At 48.8% G+C, this 18,341-nt stretch overlaps 1 protein-coding gene and 1 long non-coding RNA gene across 2 annotated transcripts in view; one reads left to right on the forward strand and one right to left on the reverse strand.

The window, feature by feature from the left end:
• Positions 1-206: 206 nt before the first annotated feature.
• On the reverse strand, positions 207-4,821 carry SMPD1 (sphingomyelin phosphodiesterase 1). Its single transcript, XM_055317676.1, has 6 exons — positions 4,347-4,821; positions 2,672-3,444; positions 1,956-2,127; positions 1,474-1,550; positions 1,132-1,277; positions 207-973 (listed from the first exon to the last, which is right to left on the reverse strand). The coding sequence occupies exons 1-6, from the start codon at positions 4,638-4,640 to the stop codon at positions 564-566; spliced, it is 1,872 nt and encodes a 623-aa protein (XP_055173651.1). The 5' UTR covers positions 4,641-4,821; the 3' UTR covers positions 207-563.
• A 192-nt stretch (positions 4,822-5,013) lies between these two features.
• The window catches only part of LOC129504797 (uncharacterized), a 49,212-nt gene continuing 35,884 nt past the window's right edge, over positions 5,014-18,341 (forward strand). Inside the window, exon 1 of the long non-coding RNA XR_008663423.1 lies at positions 5,014-5,571. This is a non-coding gene — a long non-coding RNA (uncharacterized LOC129504797). The remainder of the gene's footprint in view (positions 5,572-18,341) is intronic.

An 18,341-nucleotide genomic window follows, 5' to 3' on the forward strand; every position in this document is an offset into this window, starting at 1 on the left:
AAGATCAAGAGCGAGAGAGAGCAGGGGCAGGCAGAAAGAGAATCTCAAGCAGACTCTGAGCTGAGCATGGAGCCCCACCCGAGGCTTGATCCCAGGACCCTGAGATCAGTGACCCCAGCTGAAATCAAGAGTCAGAGTCTTAACCAACTGAGCCACCCAGGCATCTCACCCTCCCAGCTTAATAAAGTGGGACAGTCACAGAGGGGTCTGGAGTCCAAGTCTCTTATCTTTATTTTAACAGCCTGGCAACCAGGCAACAGCAGCAGTACAGGGTTCCTGGCTGGCCAGCACAGGCCTGAAGTGACGGCTTCTGTCTGGTCTGCTGGGGCATACCAACTTAGACCTTTGCTCCACAGCCATGAAAGACAGTAGTCCCAGAGCAGCTTAGATGCTGGGCAGAGGCAGAGCCCCGGACAGAGCTCCATGAAAGAAGGTCCTATTTCCCTGGTGTTCTTGGGGCCCAGAGGTGGGGTCTTCCACCACTCTTCTTACCACAGCTATCCTCTGGGGTTTTTGCTCCTTTCTGAAGATTTGTACTTTGCCAACTGTGGGCTCTGGGGCTCCTAACAGAGAGGTGGCCTTGGCTGCAGGCTCTGGTCATCAGGGAAGCTTCCATCCGGCACCAGATGGCGACATAGAGCAGGGCTGTCTGAGCGAGCTGAGAGCTGGGCGCACAGAGTAGTCAGGCGACAGGGCATGCCACAGGGCTCTGAGGGCGGGTGGCCCTTATGGTAGAGAAACCAGAAGGTCTGGAATAGTTGCGTGTCACCCCGCATGCGGTACACTAGGTCATGCCAGGCGGCAGGCAGTGCATTGGGCAGTCCGTAGGTTTCTCGAGCCCTGTAGAGACGCTGCCAACGTGGCACGGCTCCTGGTTCATTAGCCTGTGTCAGATTCAGGATGTAGGTCTCATGATCCAGGACCACATGAGAGCTCCCCGGGTAGTTGCCATCTATCTCGTAGACACGGTAGCCTGCAAGAAAGGAGGGCTGACTGGAGAGGGAAGGAGCCAAGGCAACTCCAGGGAGGGGTCACATGTCCTACCTGCCCCTTGCCAGCCTTGGCTCTGTTTCTGCTTCTTCTATCCCACCAGCTTCCTCTATCCCAATGACTCCCTCCCACCTCACTCACCAGGATTAAGGCCGATGTAGGTGGTGGCACTGGGCGCCAGGAAGGCTACAGATAGCGGCCGGCTCAGGGTCTCCTCGTCATAGAAGACCTCAAACTCATCCATGTGGGTGTGGCCAAAGAACTGACCAGCCAAGGTGTTCTCATACCTGGTTGGAGGACACTGATTTTATTCAGAAGGTTCTAGGAAGGGAGAGGCAACCTGGAGAGATGGGATGCTTTCCTTCTCCACATGTTGAAGTAAATGCCTCTCTACCCCAATGGGGTGGCAGCAATGATAAGATGCTCAAAGGAATTTCCAACCTTCAGACTCTTCATCTACCCCTCTCCCCACCTCCCTCCTACCTGGCTACAATCCGGTAATAATTCCAGCTCCAGCTCTTCAGGCAGTGCCCTGGGGGTATGTGGCCAATTATATGTACCTGCAGGGAGAGTTAAGGAATGTTATCAGGGAGAATAGAATGCCTTCTATTTGCTAGATGGGAAGCTGCCTGATTAATGAATTTTTCAATAAAGCCAATTAGAGCTTCAAATTTTAAAAACAAATAAGAGGAAGGGTATCAGGACAAGGAGAGGTCCAGACAGCCTGGCCAGGAAGAGGTGGTACTCATCTCCTACAATGGCCAGCATTGCTGGCCAGAGAGGGGGAGTGAATGAAAGGGCTTCAAAGGCGGACCAGGAGCTGAACAACCAGGGAACACTGTTGTTGGAAACTCCAGAAGACCAAGTTTCTCTGGCTCCAGATAGGAGTCTGGTCATGAGGGGCCTGCTTCTCCTCCAACCCCTGTCAGTGCATACTCCATCATGTTCTCACTGCCTTCCCTCACCTTGTCTCCTCGATCCTCAGCAGCCTGAAGCTCCCCCACTAGCCACTGGAGCTGTCCAGCGGGATCTGTAGAGTTGATCAAGAGCCAGAAGTTCTCACGAGAACAAAAATTCATATTGAGAGAGATGAGACGGAGGCCAGGGCGTGGGGAGAGGGCATAGAACCCCCCAATTCTGAAACAAAGTGAACATGAAGGGTCACCACTCATTCATAATCTGGTCCTGCATGCCCAGTCCTGTGCTAAGCATTTGGGTGGAGGCAGAGGCATACAGGACATCCTCCTATCAAGGAGCTCACATTCTAGCTGAAGACCAAACAGCACTAATTATAGGGCCGGTGTGACTGAGGTGAATGGCTCAGAAGACTAAGGGCTCTAGGAGTTCAGGGGAAAGATAAAAGTGAGCTAGAACAGGAAGCAAAGGCCCTTCACAACGAATATGATCTGGGTATGGGAAAGCTGGGATGTTAGAGTGGGGGGTGCATTTTAGAGAGGGCCAACATGAGCAAAGACACAGACCAGCATGGAGAAGACATGCTGTCAGCCCTGTGAGAGAGAGTGGCTGGCTATAAGGGTAGAGGTGGAAGTTAGGGTCGATCAGGAAGGTCAGTGAGGAGAGCTGACTCATACTAACACAGTCACAGGTAATGCCCAGGTCCCCTGCTCCCTTCACTATCATCCACCTTTTCTCTTCCTGAGTTTCCAGGGACCTCAACTACCTGAGGGTGTGAAGGGCTTCAGCAGGCAGCCAGGACTCCCATGCCTTGGCCATTGCTTCATAGAGCCAGCTGGAAGAGAAATTGCCCTCTATGAAGGGAGGAGGGAAGCCATTGACAGGGGTGGTCTCGTGGTTGCCCACAGCAGGGTACACAGGCACTGGCCCCAAGAACTTCTTCACAAGGGCTGTGACGGTGGTTAGGGCCCGAAGCTGGTCCTGACGTGACTGGTGCCAGACATTGTGGGCTGGGATGTCTCCTGTCCAGTACACCATATCAAAGGGGCCAGCAGGGCCCAGCCCACTCAACAGGCTCTCCAGTGTCCGCAGGGGCAGGTCACACTTGCTGTACTCTCCCCAGTATCCAGCACCTGGGCGGGAGGCAGGTGGCAGGCCAGAATCCCGGCGGCAACACAGTGGGTTCTCACAGTTAGGGTCTGTGCCCTCCAGGTAGTCATGATCCCAGTGCAGGTCAGTGAGGAAGAGGATGCGACTAACGGGGGCACCTGGGGCTGGGGGCTTGGGTGGCTGTGGGGAAGGTTTTGGTACAGCTGGCAAAGAGATGTTCCAAGATGAGAAGATGTCCCAGTGCCCACAGGTGGAGCCCAGGAGCAGACCACAGGCCTCAGATGGCCTCAGCACCGAGCGTGTCCACACTTCCACCATGTCACCTTCAAAGAGCTGGACAGCTGACTGGCACACAGTGGGCGGTGCTATTTTCAGCACTTTGCAGATCTTGGTGGCCATAGAGCCCACCCAGGCCACACTAGGCTCCTTCTGTGGTGAGAAGAACCAGTGATGAGAGAGGTCGGAGATAGCCACAGAGACCAAGTCAACCCCTGGTTACCACCCTTTGTGCCTCTATCTTAAACTGGGGGGCCAGGCTGGACTCAGTGCCACCCTGGTGAAGAGACCTCAATGCACTCCCTGCCTCCCACAGAGATTGCCCAGTGACTCAGGCAGCAGCGGGCCAGTACTTCTTCAGCTCAGTAGGCAGTGGCATTTCAGGTCTTTTGCTTGTCCAGCTGGCTTCTGCACAGTGCCCTGAAACTTGGGCTGGGAAGTTTGGCTGTCCATAGTTTGGGGACACACACAGGGGCAGGCCCTGGAGAGCACTGCAAATCTCACCTACCAACTAGCACTCATCATAATCCATCAGGGTCAAGGCACCCCTATCGAGTCCCATACCCTTGGATGCTTCTGAATTCAAGTCCCTGGTACAAGGCCTGGTGCTCTGGACTAGAGATGCCAAGTTTAAGGCAAAGGGGGTTCAGAGTCAGATATACAAGGAAAGGAGACCCAGCCCTTCCCCTAGCCGCCAACTGTCTGCCCTTGGGCAAGCGACTTCACCTCTCCCAACCTCTAGTCATTCGTAAAGTGGAGAGAACAACCATAATGAAAACACCTCACGGGTTTGATTTAACCAGCATAAAATGGCTAGCACAGTGCCCGGCAAACAATCTGAGCTCTCCTTTCTTCACAAGGTCACGATGGAGGTAGAGGTGGAGTTGTAGTCATGGGTGTCCCTACATGTAGGGCAGCAAACCCAGTGAAGGCTAGCGGGTGCCAGCCTCCCGGTCAGGTTTGCTCTTCCAGACTCCACGCCCAGCCCCTCTCTCGCCCCTGCCCCCGCCAGCGCTCCCCTTGGCTTCTCCAAGGCAGCCCCCGTAAGCGCTCACCTTCAGCCCGAAGTCGATGGCGGTGAACAAGCCTTTGCAGACTGGGCAGGTGAGGTTCCACCACCCAAAGGCGTTGCGGAGCTGGGGCACTAAGCGCCCGAACCTGGCGGGATGGCTTTGGGGGGGGAGCGGGTGCGCCCCGGCGGGGGCCCAGAGAACCAGGGCGTGCGGCAGGGCCAGCGCCAGGCCTATCCACAGGAGCCTCAGTCTGGGGGAGCCCCGGGACCGGTCCGATTCCGGCTCCCGTCCGGACCTGGGGTGGCCCTGGCCGGGCGATACTGCGTGGCGGGGCATTGCGCGAGCTCCTAGGCAGGCTGCTTCGCTGCCCGGACCCCGCCGTCTCGGAGCCGGCTCTCAGGGACCGGACAGCGCCCGGGACAGCTGGCTAGCCCCCGCGGCAGTCGGCTGACTGCTCCGCGTCTGGCCGCAAGACAGCTCCGCCCCTTCCTCTTCCTCTGTTCGCCAGCAGCTGATCGCCGCGGCTGCTGTCAGGAGCCCTCCTGTCTGGGCGGGGGAGGTGGAGTGGGAGGGGCGCCCCGGCCCCGCCCCCGGCCCCGGGCCCCGCCCCCGCCCCGGGCCCCGCCCACCGCCCCGGGCCCCGCCCCCCGCCCCCCCCCCCCCGACTGCGACTGCGCCGCCCGCCCGGCGGGGAGAAGTTGCCCGCAGTGCTAACCTCGGACGCCTGCTGCCGCCGCCCTCTCTCCGGTGGTGGTGCAGCCCTGGTGCGGCTGGCGAGAGGCCCGCCGAGGCTCCCAGGCGCCCCCGCTCTCCACACCTGGATGCAATTCCTGGAAGAGCTGAACTGCCAAGCCCACCTGGCCCTCCACTTGGCTGGGGACGGGCACGGCCCCGCAGGTCTCTGCGTCTGTTACCTGGGCCCCTACGTCTCCCGCGCTCTGCCACTGGCACTGGCACCCTCGAGTCGCCCTGACTGAGAGTCTTTGGGTCCCATTTGACGCGGACTCTTCCTAATGGAAGGGACCCTGAACTTGTGCGGACAGTCACACATTCACTCTACGGATAAGGACACTGGCTCAGAGATGGTGAAGTGACTAAGGAGGGGTAGAGTCAAACAGCCAGGAAGGCCAGGAACATGGACTAGAACTTGGGTGTCTCATCTCCGTGGATCCATGATGCTGGAAAATAACATTTATTGAGCTCTGTTCATGTTCCCACACGGATCCAGACACTATATTACTATCTTCAGTTGGAACAACCCTAAGAAGTAAGTATGTAATACTAACAGTCCATTTTGCAGATGGGGAAAATGAAGCATGGGGAAATTAAGTAGCAGAATAGCAATTAAAACTAGGTCCTTGGGGATCCCTGGGTGGACCAGCGGTTTAGCGCCACCTTCAGCCCAGGGCCTGATCCTGGAGACCCGGAATCCAGTCCCGCATCGGGCTCCCTGCATGGAGCCTGCTTCTCCCTCTGCCTGTGTCTCTGCCTCTCTGTCTCTCATGAATAAAACAACAACAACAACAAAAACCCAGGTCCCTTGGGGCAGCCTGGGTGGCCCAGCGGTTGAGCTCTGCCTTTGACTCAGGGCCTGATCCCAGGGTCCAGGGATCGAGCCCCACGTCGTGCTCCCTGTGAGGAGCCTGCTTCTCCCTCTGCCTGTGTCTCTGCCTCTCTCTGTCTCTCATGAATAAATAAATAAAATCTTAAACACACACACACACACAAAACCTGAGCTCTTTAATTCCTAGCGTGCTTCTCCAAGGGGGAGGGGCAGAACTACTAAGTCTTGTCAGTTCTTTAAGAATTTCTTTCAAGTGACTCAGTGAGAGAGAGGCAGAGACACAGGAGGAGGGAGAGGCAGGCTCCATGCCGGGAGCCCGATGCGGGACTCGATCCCGGGACTCCATCCCGGGACTCTAGGATCGCGCCCTGGGCCAAAGGCAGGCGCTAAACCGCTGAGCCACCCAGGGATCCCCTGTCTCCAGTTTCTATTCCCAGCACAAAGCTCCTAAAATCTTTTAAATTTTCTTGTTATTTATACAAGCCCTTTTCAATCACACCTAAATTTATGCTAATGAGGGATGGTATCTGCTGGGCCCCCAAGATAGCCTCTGGATGGGGCTGGTGACTTAAATGATTACAGGGTGAGAAATTTCAGCTCCACCCTCAATCTACAAGGAAGGGAGGAAGACTAGAGATTGAACTCTCTATCTCTTTGAGAGTTTCCTGTTGGTGAGTTTGTTGAGTTGCTAATAGGTGGCACACCTGGAGAGCACATGGCAGCTCCATGACATCACTCCCCTTTATGCCTTGTCCCATGTACTTCCTCCATTTGGCTATTCCTGTCTTGTACCTTTTTTTTTTTTTTAAAGATTTTATTTATCCATTCATGAGATACACAGAGAGAGGGAGAGAGAGGCAGAGGGAGAAGCAGGCTCCATGCAGGGAGCCCGACATGGGACTTGATCCTGGGACTGCAGGATCACGCCCTGGGCCAAAGGTAGGCACTAAACCTCTGAGCCACCCAAGGATCCCTGATTTGTACCTTTTATGATAAACTGGTAAATGTAAGCAAAGTATTTTCTAAGTTCTGTGTTCCAATATCAAACCTGAGGAGAGTGTCATGGAACCCCAGAATTTGTAGCTGGTTGATCAGAAGCACAGAAAGCAACCTGGAGCTTTGAAATGGCATCTGAAGCTGGGCAATCTTGTGGGACTGAGTCCTTTAATTTGTGGGATCTGATGCTAACTCCGGGTAGTGTCAGAATTTATTTTATTTTTTTAAATATTTTTTCATTTATTTATTCATGAGAGACACAGAGAGGCAGAGACAGAGGCAGAGGAAGAAGCTCCCCACAGGGAGCCGGATGTGTGTGTTTGTGTCTGGGGGTGGGGTGGGGTGGGGGGTGGGATCCGCGGGATCAAGACCTGAGCCAATGGCAGATGCTCAACCACTGAGTTACCCAGGCGCCCCTAGTGTCAGAATTTAAATGAGTTGTTGTATAGCCAGTTTGTTTTGGAGAATTGGAGAATTGCCTGAAGTCATCAGAAGTCATGTCAGAAATAGGATTTGCTTAAAAAAAAAAAAAAATTAGGGTTTGCTAGCCAGGCCCTAACTCATGGAAACATGTAGTTTGGGAAAAGAGAGGATGAAAGGGCAGAGGAGAGGATGAGGAACCTTTGCTTCCAGGGTGGCCATGGCCACAGAGTCACTCAAAGTATGGAATAGTAGTTGTGCCATAATCAATTACTAAAGGTAACATTTACCAATGGAATTTAGAGGTGGATCCAACTCTTGGGGAATTGATTCACTGGATGCTTAAGGCAATGGAAACTAATATGAAAAAAGCAAACTATATAACCTTTTAGTTATTGTTATTTGTAATAGCTAAAACGAAAGGGGAGGAGAGTGATGGGGGAGACCTTGATGCTGGACCAAGCTCAAATTTTGGTTGGTCTTAAGTTTTTGCCACTAGTCTCAAATCTACCCCTGTGGGGAAAACTGAGAGTATTTCTAAGACTCTGGTCACAAGAAGATAGGACACATGGGGGAGAGGACAAAGCCAAGAGACTCCTGAAATCAGGAGATATAATGCGAGGGAATTGTTTTATTTTGTAGATCACTATCATCAACTTCCTGAAGAACTATTACTGAAATGGACTGTGAGCATGACTAATTTAGGGGCAGTGTCTTTGTTTTTACATGCTTCAGTGTGGGTTGTTACAGGACCCATAGCTTACTATGGAACAACCACAGATGGCTATACATGATCCAGAGAGACAGAGGATTATTCCTGAGAAAATGGCCAGCTTGCTGGATTGGATAAAAGCCACTGTGAGATCTGTTTACCCTGACAAGGGAGACTATATACAATCCCTAAAAATGCCAAGTGAAATGCCCTATATCAGGCAGCTGATCTGTTTCGTATGCAAGCCAGGTGGGGCTGGTTTTATGATGACCCTGGCTTTATATTCACCCACTGACTATGCCCATTACCCAAGTCATGGTAAGCACTATGGTTAAGCAGACCACTTTTACAATACCCCCCCCCCCCCACCGCCCATGCACCTTTTCTTTTTTTGTTATTTTTATAAATTAATTTTTATTGGTGTTCAATTTACCAACATACAGAAAAACACCCAGTGCTCATCCTCGGGGGAGGGGGGGGGGGCCAAGTGGCCCCCTCCTGCCCCCCCCGTCACCCAGTCCCACCCCACCCCGCCCTCCTCCCCTTCCACCACCCTAGTTGCATTTCCAATGAAAGTCTTTAGGTTCGTGTCCCTTTTTCTGATATCTCCCACACATTCTTCTCCCTTCCCTTATATTCCCCGTCACTATTAATTCAATATTCCCCAAATAGTGAGAACTACACTGTTTGTCCTTCCTCCGATTGACTACTTCACTCAGCATAAATACCCTCCAGTTTCCATCCACGTTGAAGCAAATGGTGTATTTGTTGTTTCTAATGCTGAGTAATATTCCATGTATACATAAACCACATCTCTTTATCCATTCATCTTTCGATGGGCACCGCGGCTCCTGCCACAGTTTGGCTAGGTGATACAATGGCTGCTAGAAACTCGGGTGCAAGGTGCCCCGGCGTTTCATTGCATCTGATCTTGCGGTAAATCCCTAACGTGCAATTGCTGGGTCGTAGGAGGTCTATTTTTAATTCTTGAGAACTCCACACAAGTTTTCCAGAGTGCTGCACCAGTTCACAGTCCCACCAACAGTGAAGAGGGGTTCCCTTTTCTCCGCATACCTCTCCAACATTTGTGGTTCCTAGCCATTGTAATTTCCCATTCTCTCTGTGTAGGTGTTATCTCATTGGGTTTTGATTTGGACTTCGAAGGGCAATATGCAACAGTTTCTCATGTGCATGTTGGCCATGTCTAATGTCTTCCTCTGTGAGATTTCTCTTCATGTCTTTTGCCCATTTCTATTGGATTGTTTGTTCTTTGTGTTGATTTAATAAGTTCTTTATAGAATTTTGAAACTAGCCCTTTTATCTGATTAAGTTTTTATGCATATCGTCTCCCATTCTGTAGGTTTCTTTGAGTTTTGTTGACTGTATCCTTTGCTGTGCAAAAGCGTCTTACTTGATGAAGTCCCCAATAGTGTCATTTTTGCTTGGTGTCCTTGTTTGTTTTGCGTGGATGTATCTTGCAAGAAAGTTACTGTGCCAAGTTCAAAAAAGGGTGTTCCTGTGTTCTCCTCTAATTTTTGATGAGTCTTGTCTCCACATTTTAAATCGTTCATCCATTTTGAGTTTACTTGTCATAGGCACCTTTTCTGCTGCAAAATCAAGCAACAGTCCAAGAAGCTTTATCAAATTTGTTGTCTTAGCTTCCCCTCATGGGTCTTATAGATGCTAATAAAAACATTAGATTAATAAGAGAATGGGGAGACACAAAGGGGAGAGTCAAGATCCATCTTGATGGACAGCAGGATGGATATCTTTAGATGGTTATTAAGAAGGGCATTTCAAATAGCCCCATTTCTCCCTAACTGTTACTGTTCTCCGTCTCTGTCCTTCCTATATAAGAGGACATTGATGATCGTCAGGGCCCAAATTCTATCTATTCTCCAAGACCTTATCCCAGGAGGTTCTTTCCTTTGCTTGCATCCCATCTCCTTCACAACATCTTTCTTGCCATCCCCTCCTTGCTTATTTGCCCAGTTCTCTTTCTCACAGTGTTTCATATAGTTGCTTTTGGTGGCACCATTGTTGCTGCATATCACACGCACGTATCCTTCTGGGTGGGTGATCAAAAGCCCCTCTTTCCCTTATGTGGATGATGTTGTTCTCCAGGAATTAGATTCTGAGATAGAGATGAACATGCAAGAGATTTCTTAGGAAGTGATCTTAGAATCTACAGCTGTGGAAGGAAGGGAAAGGTAGCAGGATTGAGCAGAGGGACAAGTTGAGCTTTGATGCTGTCTCAGTGGAGGCCTCAGTGGACCCTCTGGGAGTTCTGAAGCTGGGATGACCTTTAGAGTTGTCCTGAAATGGCATGAGGGGACCTGCTTCATTTGGAAAATCACTCTAGGGGGGTGATAGCTGAGGGCTTTCTGTTGAGAGCACTCCTAACAATGGGAAAATGAGTCCTTCATTCCTGAAGGGAGGCCAGGTGGCAAGGACAGCATCCACCACAGTCCATCTATCTCATGTGCCACCTGGATCCATTTCTTCATATAAGATCTGGGAGCAGCCCCTTCAGCATTCTGGTGAGTCTCCCTTCATGGTGGAAACTTAGGAAAGGAAAGCTAGTGGGAAGAGTTACAGTTACTGTAGCTGATATCAGGACAGTATCAGCAACAGATACCCATCACTTTCCTTTTCTACTACACATTCTAGATTTCTTTCACGCTCAGCTAGCACCTGTGCTGATTTCAGTGGTTTACCTCATGGTGTGACCCAGACTTTTACTCTAGAGGTACCTGGGGCACCTGGTATCCATGCCTTCCTCAAGCCATTGCTACTGCATTTTTTATTTTACCATCGGAATAGAGGAGGAGGGTATCAAGAGGCTCTCAAGTGGATGAGCTGGTGCCAGACTATTTCCCCTTCATCTCTTTTGTGTGGTAGCTGCCCTGCCTCCTCTGCTCTTGTAATCAGGATCCACTTTGTGGCCAACCAAGATGCCTCTTCTTGCCAAGTTGTCCTTTCACACAAGGAGCCCAAAGTTCCTGGGTAGGAGCCATACTCTGTCCCCTGTTGGATACATTTTCCTTTTAAGGAATCAGGACCTCTAAACCTGGGGAGCCCAGAGTTGTAGAGGCAGAAAGCACAGATTTTCCAGGTATATCATAGAAGTAATGGTAAGAAGACCATTCCTGCCTCCTCCTTTGTTTCTGGACTCATGAGTTCTATCTGTTGGGCACATAGCACCATATAAAGGTTGATATTTTAAAGTGGACATTGCATGATGGAAGAAGGCACCTTGTCTTCTCTAGGTGTCACTTTCAAGTTTATGCTTTAGTGGTGCCTTTACCAGCCCACTCCATCACTGTATCAGGCTGGCAGTTTCTGGGTGATGTGATATGTAATGTGACCAGTGACTAGTCATGTGCTCACTTTACACCTCCTTTGCTAAGGACTGGATCCTTGGTCTGATGTGATGGGATCCCAAGCCTGTTGTTCAAACACTGTAAGTAAGCTCTTGGAGGGTGGTGATGGTTGAGTCTCAGTGGGCAGGAAAGGCAAAACCATGCCTGAAGTATGTGTTTATTCCTGACAAAACAAATTGCTTCATTTTTAGGAGTGGAAGGAATCCAGTGTAGTCAACTTGCCACCAAGAGGCTAGTTGGTCTCATCAAGGTGTGGTGCCATATTGGAGATTTGGCTTCTGTTTTTGCTGTTAGTAGGTTAGACATTTGATATTTGACAGAAATCTATACAAGCTTTGGTAGATGGAGCCCACACTATTGGCCCCCTATCCTCTATTTTGGGAGGAAAGTCCTATCATTTCTATTACTATCAGTAAGCCCAGCTCAGCAGTAGTGTTTCCTACCATCACCTTGGCATGTAAAGGAGAGCCATTATGGAATTTCTTGGTGTTGCTGGTGCTCCTCTTATTCCATTCCTTATTGCTTTGGAAAATTGTGTATCCCAGGGAACACAGTTATTTCATGGGTTTTCTAGCCTTATATAATATATCCATTCTTGATACCCACTTTCTGAGCCTTTTTATCCTTCCTGCCAGTTATGGCTTTTCTGCCTCACTTGGTGCAGGCCATCACTTTTTCCATGCTTCTCATTTCTGATTATTTAAAGCTTTTCATTACTTTTTTCTAGAGCATCAGTTGAACTTCATACAATCACTCAATTCCCTTATTCTTATAGTTACAATTTCTGTCATGTTTCTCAAAAGCCTTATGCAATGACCCAGCCAGGGCATTTCTTTCCACCAGCATACCATCTCGGTTCACCAGAGACTCTTCAACTCTACCTCACTGGTGCTGGTATCCTTGTCGACTGGGTGGCACAGGATCCAGCTCTAAAACCCTATCTTCCATCTGCTTTCTTAGAGCAGCCTGGCACCAACTTCTGCAGGTTGCATTACCCAAAAGCAGACCTTCAGATGGAGATGAACTTGTCTGAGGTTTATTAGGGAGTACTCTCAGGATCGCTATCTGTGAAGGAAAAGAAGCATGTAGAATTGGGCAGAGGCAGAGGATGAACTTTAATGCAGTCTCCACAGAGGCCTCAGCTGACCCTACAGTGAGTTCTGAAGCTGAGATGACCTTTCAGAAGTGTTCAAGGCTGATTCAAGGGGACTGGGCCTTTGTTTCCTCCCAAACTGATCAGTCACAGGAGGCCTGAGAAGGAGGGTACGGGCCTGGGAGAGGTGGCTTTCTTAGGCAGAGGCTCCTATGTGGGCTCATCATTAAGGGCTATTTTCCAGAAGCACCCCTAGTAGCTGTGGGACCAAGTCTTTTATTCCTAAAGGGAACCTGGGTGACCCAGAGCAGTGTCCACTGCACTCCTATTCCTAGGGTCCTTAAGAAAGGGCATAGACACAACTTGGGTATGCTCTGGCCTAAGAGTTATGATGAGCAGAGCTCTGTGGGCCTAGGAGGGAGAGTGGTAAAGACAACTTTATTCTTTATTTTCTCTGGATATTAGAACATCTGAAACCTATTTTGGAGGCTCCTAGGCTACTAGACAATGGGTAAAACTTGGAGAAGGGGAGAGGAGCCTGGGGTTTAAAGATCTAAGGCTCACATAGCTCCTGTGTCAATAGCAATATTGAGTGTCACGCTTGGAGAGTGATTGACAGAGCCCATAATATGGGCTGCCTGGTTGGGACATAGAACTTCCTAGTTAATTTGGGCTGATTGGATCAGGCACCCACTTAGGGTACCTATGCTCCATCGTTGTCAGGAAACCTGTTCAAATTCTATACAGGTAATGAGCCAACTCCCCAGCTGCCTGTGGAACCACAAACTAAATACATAATTCCCCCGCAGCAGTCTAGAACTGATGGGAAGAGGTCCCCCTCTTGTGGATTTTTTTGGGAGTACCAGAGCTAGGAATCTATGAATTTAAGGGCATGGACCCTGAAAAAATTGAATCTTCTGAGAGGCAATTCCAACAGTGTGTCCCAAACCCTCAGTGGTAGGGACAGTGGCTAAGGGGTTAGGCATTAGATTCAGCCTCCTGTATTAGAATTCTGGCTCTGCCACTTACTAGTTGCGTGACCTAGACAAGACATCACTTTCTGAGCTTCATTTTCTTCCTAGATGACATGGAGATAACAATGGCACAAGGTTATCGTGAGGATTCAGTGAGATCCAGAATGTTTAGGGCAGTATGTAGTGCGGAGGAAGTGTTTAGTATCTGATGCCATCCTTTTAAGATGTATCACCCATCTGTATTGACCATCATTGATTTAATGAGGTCCAGCTCCCAGAGCTCCCAGCTCCGCAAGTCCCATTCGTAGCGTCCATTGCCAGGGAAGAGAAATTCACTGTAGTGAGGTGAGGGCCAAAGGAGAGAATGTGGGGAAACTGAAAATTTTTTTCCCTGACCCACCTCCCTTAATCACCCATGGAAGATGTGGAGAATTGACTTAGTAGACAGCGACTTGGCTCCTTTTATTGCCAAGTAGTCATACATTCATTTGCTCAACACACACACACACACACACACACACACACACACACACACACACTGACTTGTCTAAACAAAACCCTCACAGAATTCAGTGTCCCTAGAAAAGCCTTATAGTCATCTACTGTTATTCATGCAGCCTCATCTCCCTACACAAAATTCCCTATGAAAGGATTCTTTCAATAACAACAATTCCCTTTAGAGGGGAAAGAGTGAAATTTTACATCTAAGAGAAATATAATTTAGAAATTTCCCTATATTGTTATACTAGTACCTGAGCAGTTCTAATCAGTCCAGTAGGAACTTCCATGGGGGATGTGTGGGCAGTTGTGGGAGCAGAGAGAAGTCATGTCACTTGGAGCTGAGGGCCTTAGCACAGGTTCCCCAGGAAGTGAGTTATGTCTGTGCCAGGCTTGAAGAATGCCCAGGTGGGGTGAGATTAATGTCTCCACAGAGGGGACTACACACATAATCCTGTGGCAGGGAAGGGCTGGCAAGTTTGAGGACTGAGGGAGGACGGTATGACCCCTGAAACCCTGGGAGGGAGTTGGATGGTGTATGAGGCTGAGACTGGAGACTGGCACTGGCCAGAGTAGGAGGATTATATCAGTGTTTAGTCTTAATCTCCAAAGGAATGGATGCATTTAATATTAATTTTGTTCATTTATCCATCCCTCCACCCACCCATTCAGATGGCACACACTGAGAAGTCTATTCTGTGCCAAGTGTTGTGCTAGGGACCTTGATGCAGAGATGACTGTGCACCAGCACCTCCCTCAGACAACTCATGGACCTGTGGGGAAAAACAGACATGAAACATAGACCTACAGGAAAGGGCTTTCGGTGACATGTTTATTTGGTACTGTAGGGGTCAAAGAAGAAGTGGTTGATTCCTACTGGCCTGAGAGTAGAGGTTGATAGGGATAAGAAAAATTTTTCCAGGGGGCCAGTCTTGAAATATGAGTTAGTATTTGCCTGGAAGACAAGATTGGGAAGGGGTTTCTCCATTTTCAATGCTTGAGATGCACTAACATTCTTTTAGAGCCTGTACAACATGCTCCTGGCTTTCTCAGGGCCTTTGCACCTGCTGTTCTTTCTGCCTAAAAAGATCTTCCCTCTCCTTGCACTTAATTAACTGCTACTCATTCTTTAGCTCAGTTGTGATTTCCTTGGAGACATTTTCCCTGATCTATTTTTTCTTTTTCTTCCTCTTTCCCCTCTTCTCCACCTCCTCATCTTTCTTCCCTCCTCTCCTGCCCATCCTTTTCCTCCTCCTTCTTCTTCATCTCCCACCATAGTTTTTCATTGCAGTTATAATTTTGTATTTGTTTCTGTCTTTATTTAATTAATGCTTGACTTATCCAGTAGACTGTATACTTCATGAGGGTGGGGACCATGTCTGGTTTTGTTCCCATCATGTCCCCAGTACTCTCTACAATGTCTGCCAGTACCTCCATAAGATGGGCTACTTGAATAAATTAGAAGTGAGAGTATAAGCAAAGGGCCAAAGGCATGAAACACTATGCAAAAGGGGGAATTTCCAAAAGTTTAAATGAAGGCTTGTTGTGGGGAGAGATGCAGGGAGGTAGGCCGGGCTCAGATCTTGAAGAATTTGGTTGCAAATCTGGCCAACTGAGTCATTAAAGGATTTTATTGGAGTTCGTCTTGACTCAGCTATGGAGCTTCAGTGAGGAGAGCCAGAGATGTCAGCTTGTAATAGGTGAGATTAGAGATGAATTCTGAAAAGTGGGATTGATGACGGGTGTCCAGCAGTGGAAATAGATCGAAGAGATACAAGAAAACCAGCGTCCACAGAACTACCCTGATACCTGCCAAGTGGCCATCTCACATCTCTAACTAAATAGAGGAACAAAAGGAACACTTGAGTTAAAGACACCAAGGTCTCTGGTTTAGTTGACAGGAAGTGGAGCATACGTGTTAAAAGCTGGACTGGCACAGGAAAAGGGATATAGCTTCCCCTGAGGCTGAAGTTTGGGGTAGGAGGAGGATAAAAGACCACAGGTTTTCAAAGACAGTTGATCTTTCAGGAATTGAGGTCATGCGGGCCCTCATGACCTGCTTCCTCTTCCATCTGGCTAACTTCTTGTCCATCAGGTTTCAGCTCAGCCACTGTAGCACACACAGGGCGCCCTCCCCATGCTCCACCCGCAGCACACTCATCTGACATTTAACACTAGACAATTACTCAGTGATTTCCCCACCAGATTATGAGTGATAGGGCTGGGGGCTAGGGGACAAGACCTTCAGTGTCTCCATTCATCCCCAGTCCTTGGCACAGCATCTGGGGCATAGTAAAGGCACACTGTCACTGTTTATTTGTTCAAAGAGAAAGGAGTGGTGTTCTTGTATCTAATCTAATAATTTTATATACACAACCCCTTCTCCCCCCTTAAAACTTCTTTCCCCCAAAGAAATTTTTTCTTGGAAGCTTAGCTTCCTTGAGGGGAACTTTGAAATAAAACTTTAACCCTTGTTTGAAATCAACTTGTCTAAGTTGCTTTAACAAAGCCCTTACTTTGCTTCTTTGTGAGTAATAACACCCACACTTTTTTATTACATCAGTGTGAGGACCACACCCCAGTAAGGTATTTCATCTTAAAAGCCAATTTTCTGGGGCACCTGGGTGGCTCCGTGGTTGAGCATCTGCCTTTGGCTCAGGGTGTGTTCCCAGGGTCCTGGGATCGAGTCCTGAATCAGGTTCCGTGCAAAAGCCTGCTTCTCCCTCTGCCCATGTCTCTGCCTCTCTCTGTGTCTCTCATGAATAAATTTTAAAAAAAGCCAGTTTTATTAAAACCAGAAGAGTACTATATGCACATGTTAAAAATTTTTTTCAAGTACTTAAAGGGTATGCTTAAAAAGTATGTATTTTATTTATTTATTTCTGAGAGAGAGAGAGGAAAGGCACAAGCAGGGGGAGGGGTGGAGGAAAAGGGAGAAGCAGGCTCCCTGCTTAGCAGGCAGCCAAATGTGGGTTGGATCCACGGACCCAGACAGAGATCATGGCCTGAGGCGAAGTCAGCAGAAGTCAGATGCCCAACTGACAGAGCCACCCAGATGCCCCTAAAAGGTATGCTTTAAATAGAGAATGCTTCTTCCTACTACAAATTCCTGAGCCTTTCTCTGGAGAAACATAGCTTCTTTATTTGTGTGTTTTTAGAATATTTCTAGAATGTTTCTACTATAGTAAGTGTGTGTGTGTGTGTGTGTGTGTGTGTATAATAGAACATGGAATGGGACTTCTGATGCCTTAATATTTTGACCAAAGCTCTAAGGTTAGACAATATATATGCCCAAAAGATTACTTAAAAGTTGGCTGAACAGGAGTGCCTGGGTGGCTCAGTCATTTACGTGTCCGACTCTTGATCTTAGCTCAGGGCTTGAACTCATGGTTGTGATTGTGAGTTCAAGCCCCACACTGGACTCCATGGTAGGTGTGGAGCCCACTTAAAAAAAAAAAGGGTTGGCTGAACAGATCCTTTGACCCTCATCCTAACATCCACCTTTTGTCTGTATAAAAAAAGTCTAAAAATTCTATGACATTTATTTGTTTGTTTGTTTGTTTATTTTTAAAGATTTTATTTATTTATTCATGAGAGACACATAGAGAGAGAGGCAGAGACTCAGGCAGAGGGAGAAGCAGGCTCCATGTGGGGAGCCCGATGCAGGACTGGATCCTGGGACTCCAGGATCATGCCCTGGGTCAAAGGAAGGCGCTAAACTGCTGAGCCACCCAGGGATCCCCTTCTATGGCATTTAAAGAATAGGGGCAAGTGCTATGATTTTTCTATGTATGTTTATGTTTGTGTACATGTTTGGGGGGAACAGGGGGTAGGCTGCTAAGAAAACCACTAAGAGTGATTGGGAATCTGGTATCTTTCCTGGGGAGAAAGGCTTGGGGAGTTGCAGATACATGTACCCAACACAATCCCAGGATAGCTACCAGAGCAAAGTATGATGGAGAGAGTTCTTGAGAAGAGCTTCATATGGAACATGGAACCTGCTGCCTCCTTTCTACCTATGTAAGTTTCAGGTGGAGGCTGGCTGGAGTAGCTTCAGTGTTAGAGCAAGGAGAGAAGTCTGTGTGCTCAGAGTATGATGTGTCTAAGTCAAGTGAGTACCAAGGAAGAGAGCTGAACCTGAAGGAAACTTGTCCAAGGGGGGGTACTTGGTAGTGGCAAAAAGAGAGTATAGAGTGTACTTCAGTGGGGAGGTGGGGACTCAGGAGATTAGCTGGAGGGTGCATACCCCTTCCTGTCTACTTCTTCCTCATCCTCCAGGTCAGGGAACTAACTGTATATTGTCCATATCCCTACAGGGTCTCGGCAATCTGCACATGTCCCCAGGAGAGAGCCAAATTTAGACACCTCTATACAGAATACCTTCTGTATAGAGCTCA

Source organism: Nyctereutes procyonoides, unplaced genomic scaffold (genome assembly GCF_905146905.1).
Source record: "Nyctereutes procyonoides isolate TBG_1078 unplaced genomic scaffold, NYPRO_anot_genome, whole genome shotgun sequence".
NCBI lineage: Eukaryota > Metazoa > Chordata > Mammalia > Carnivora > Canidae > Nyctereutes > Nyctereutes procyonoides.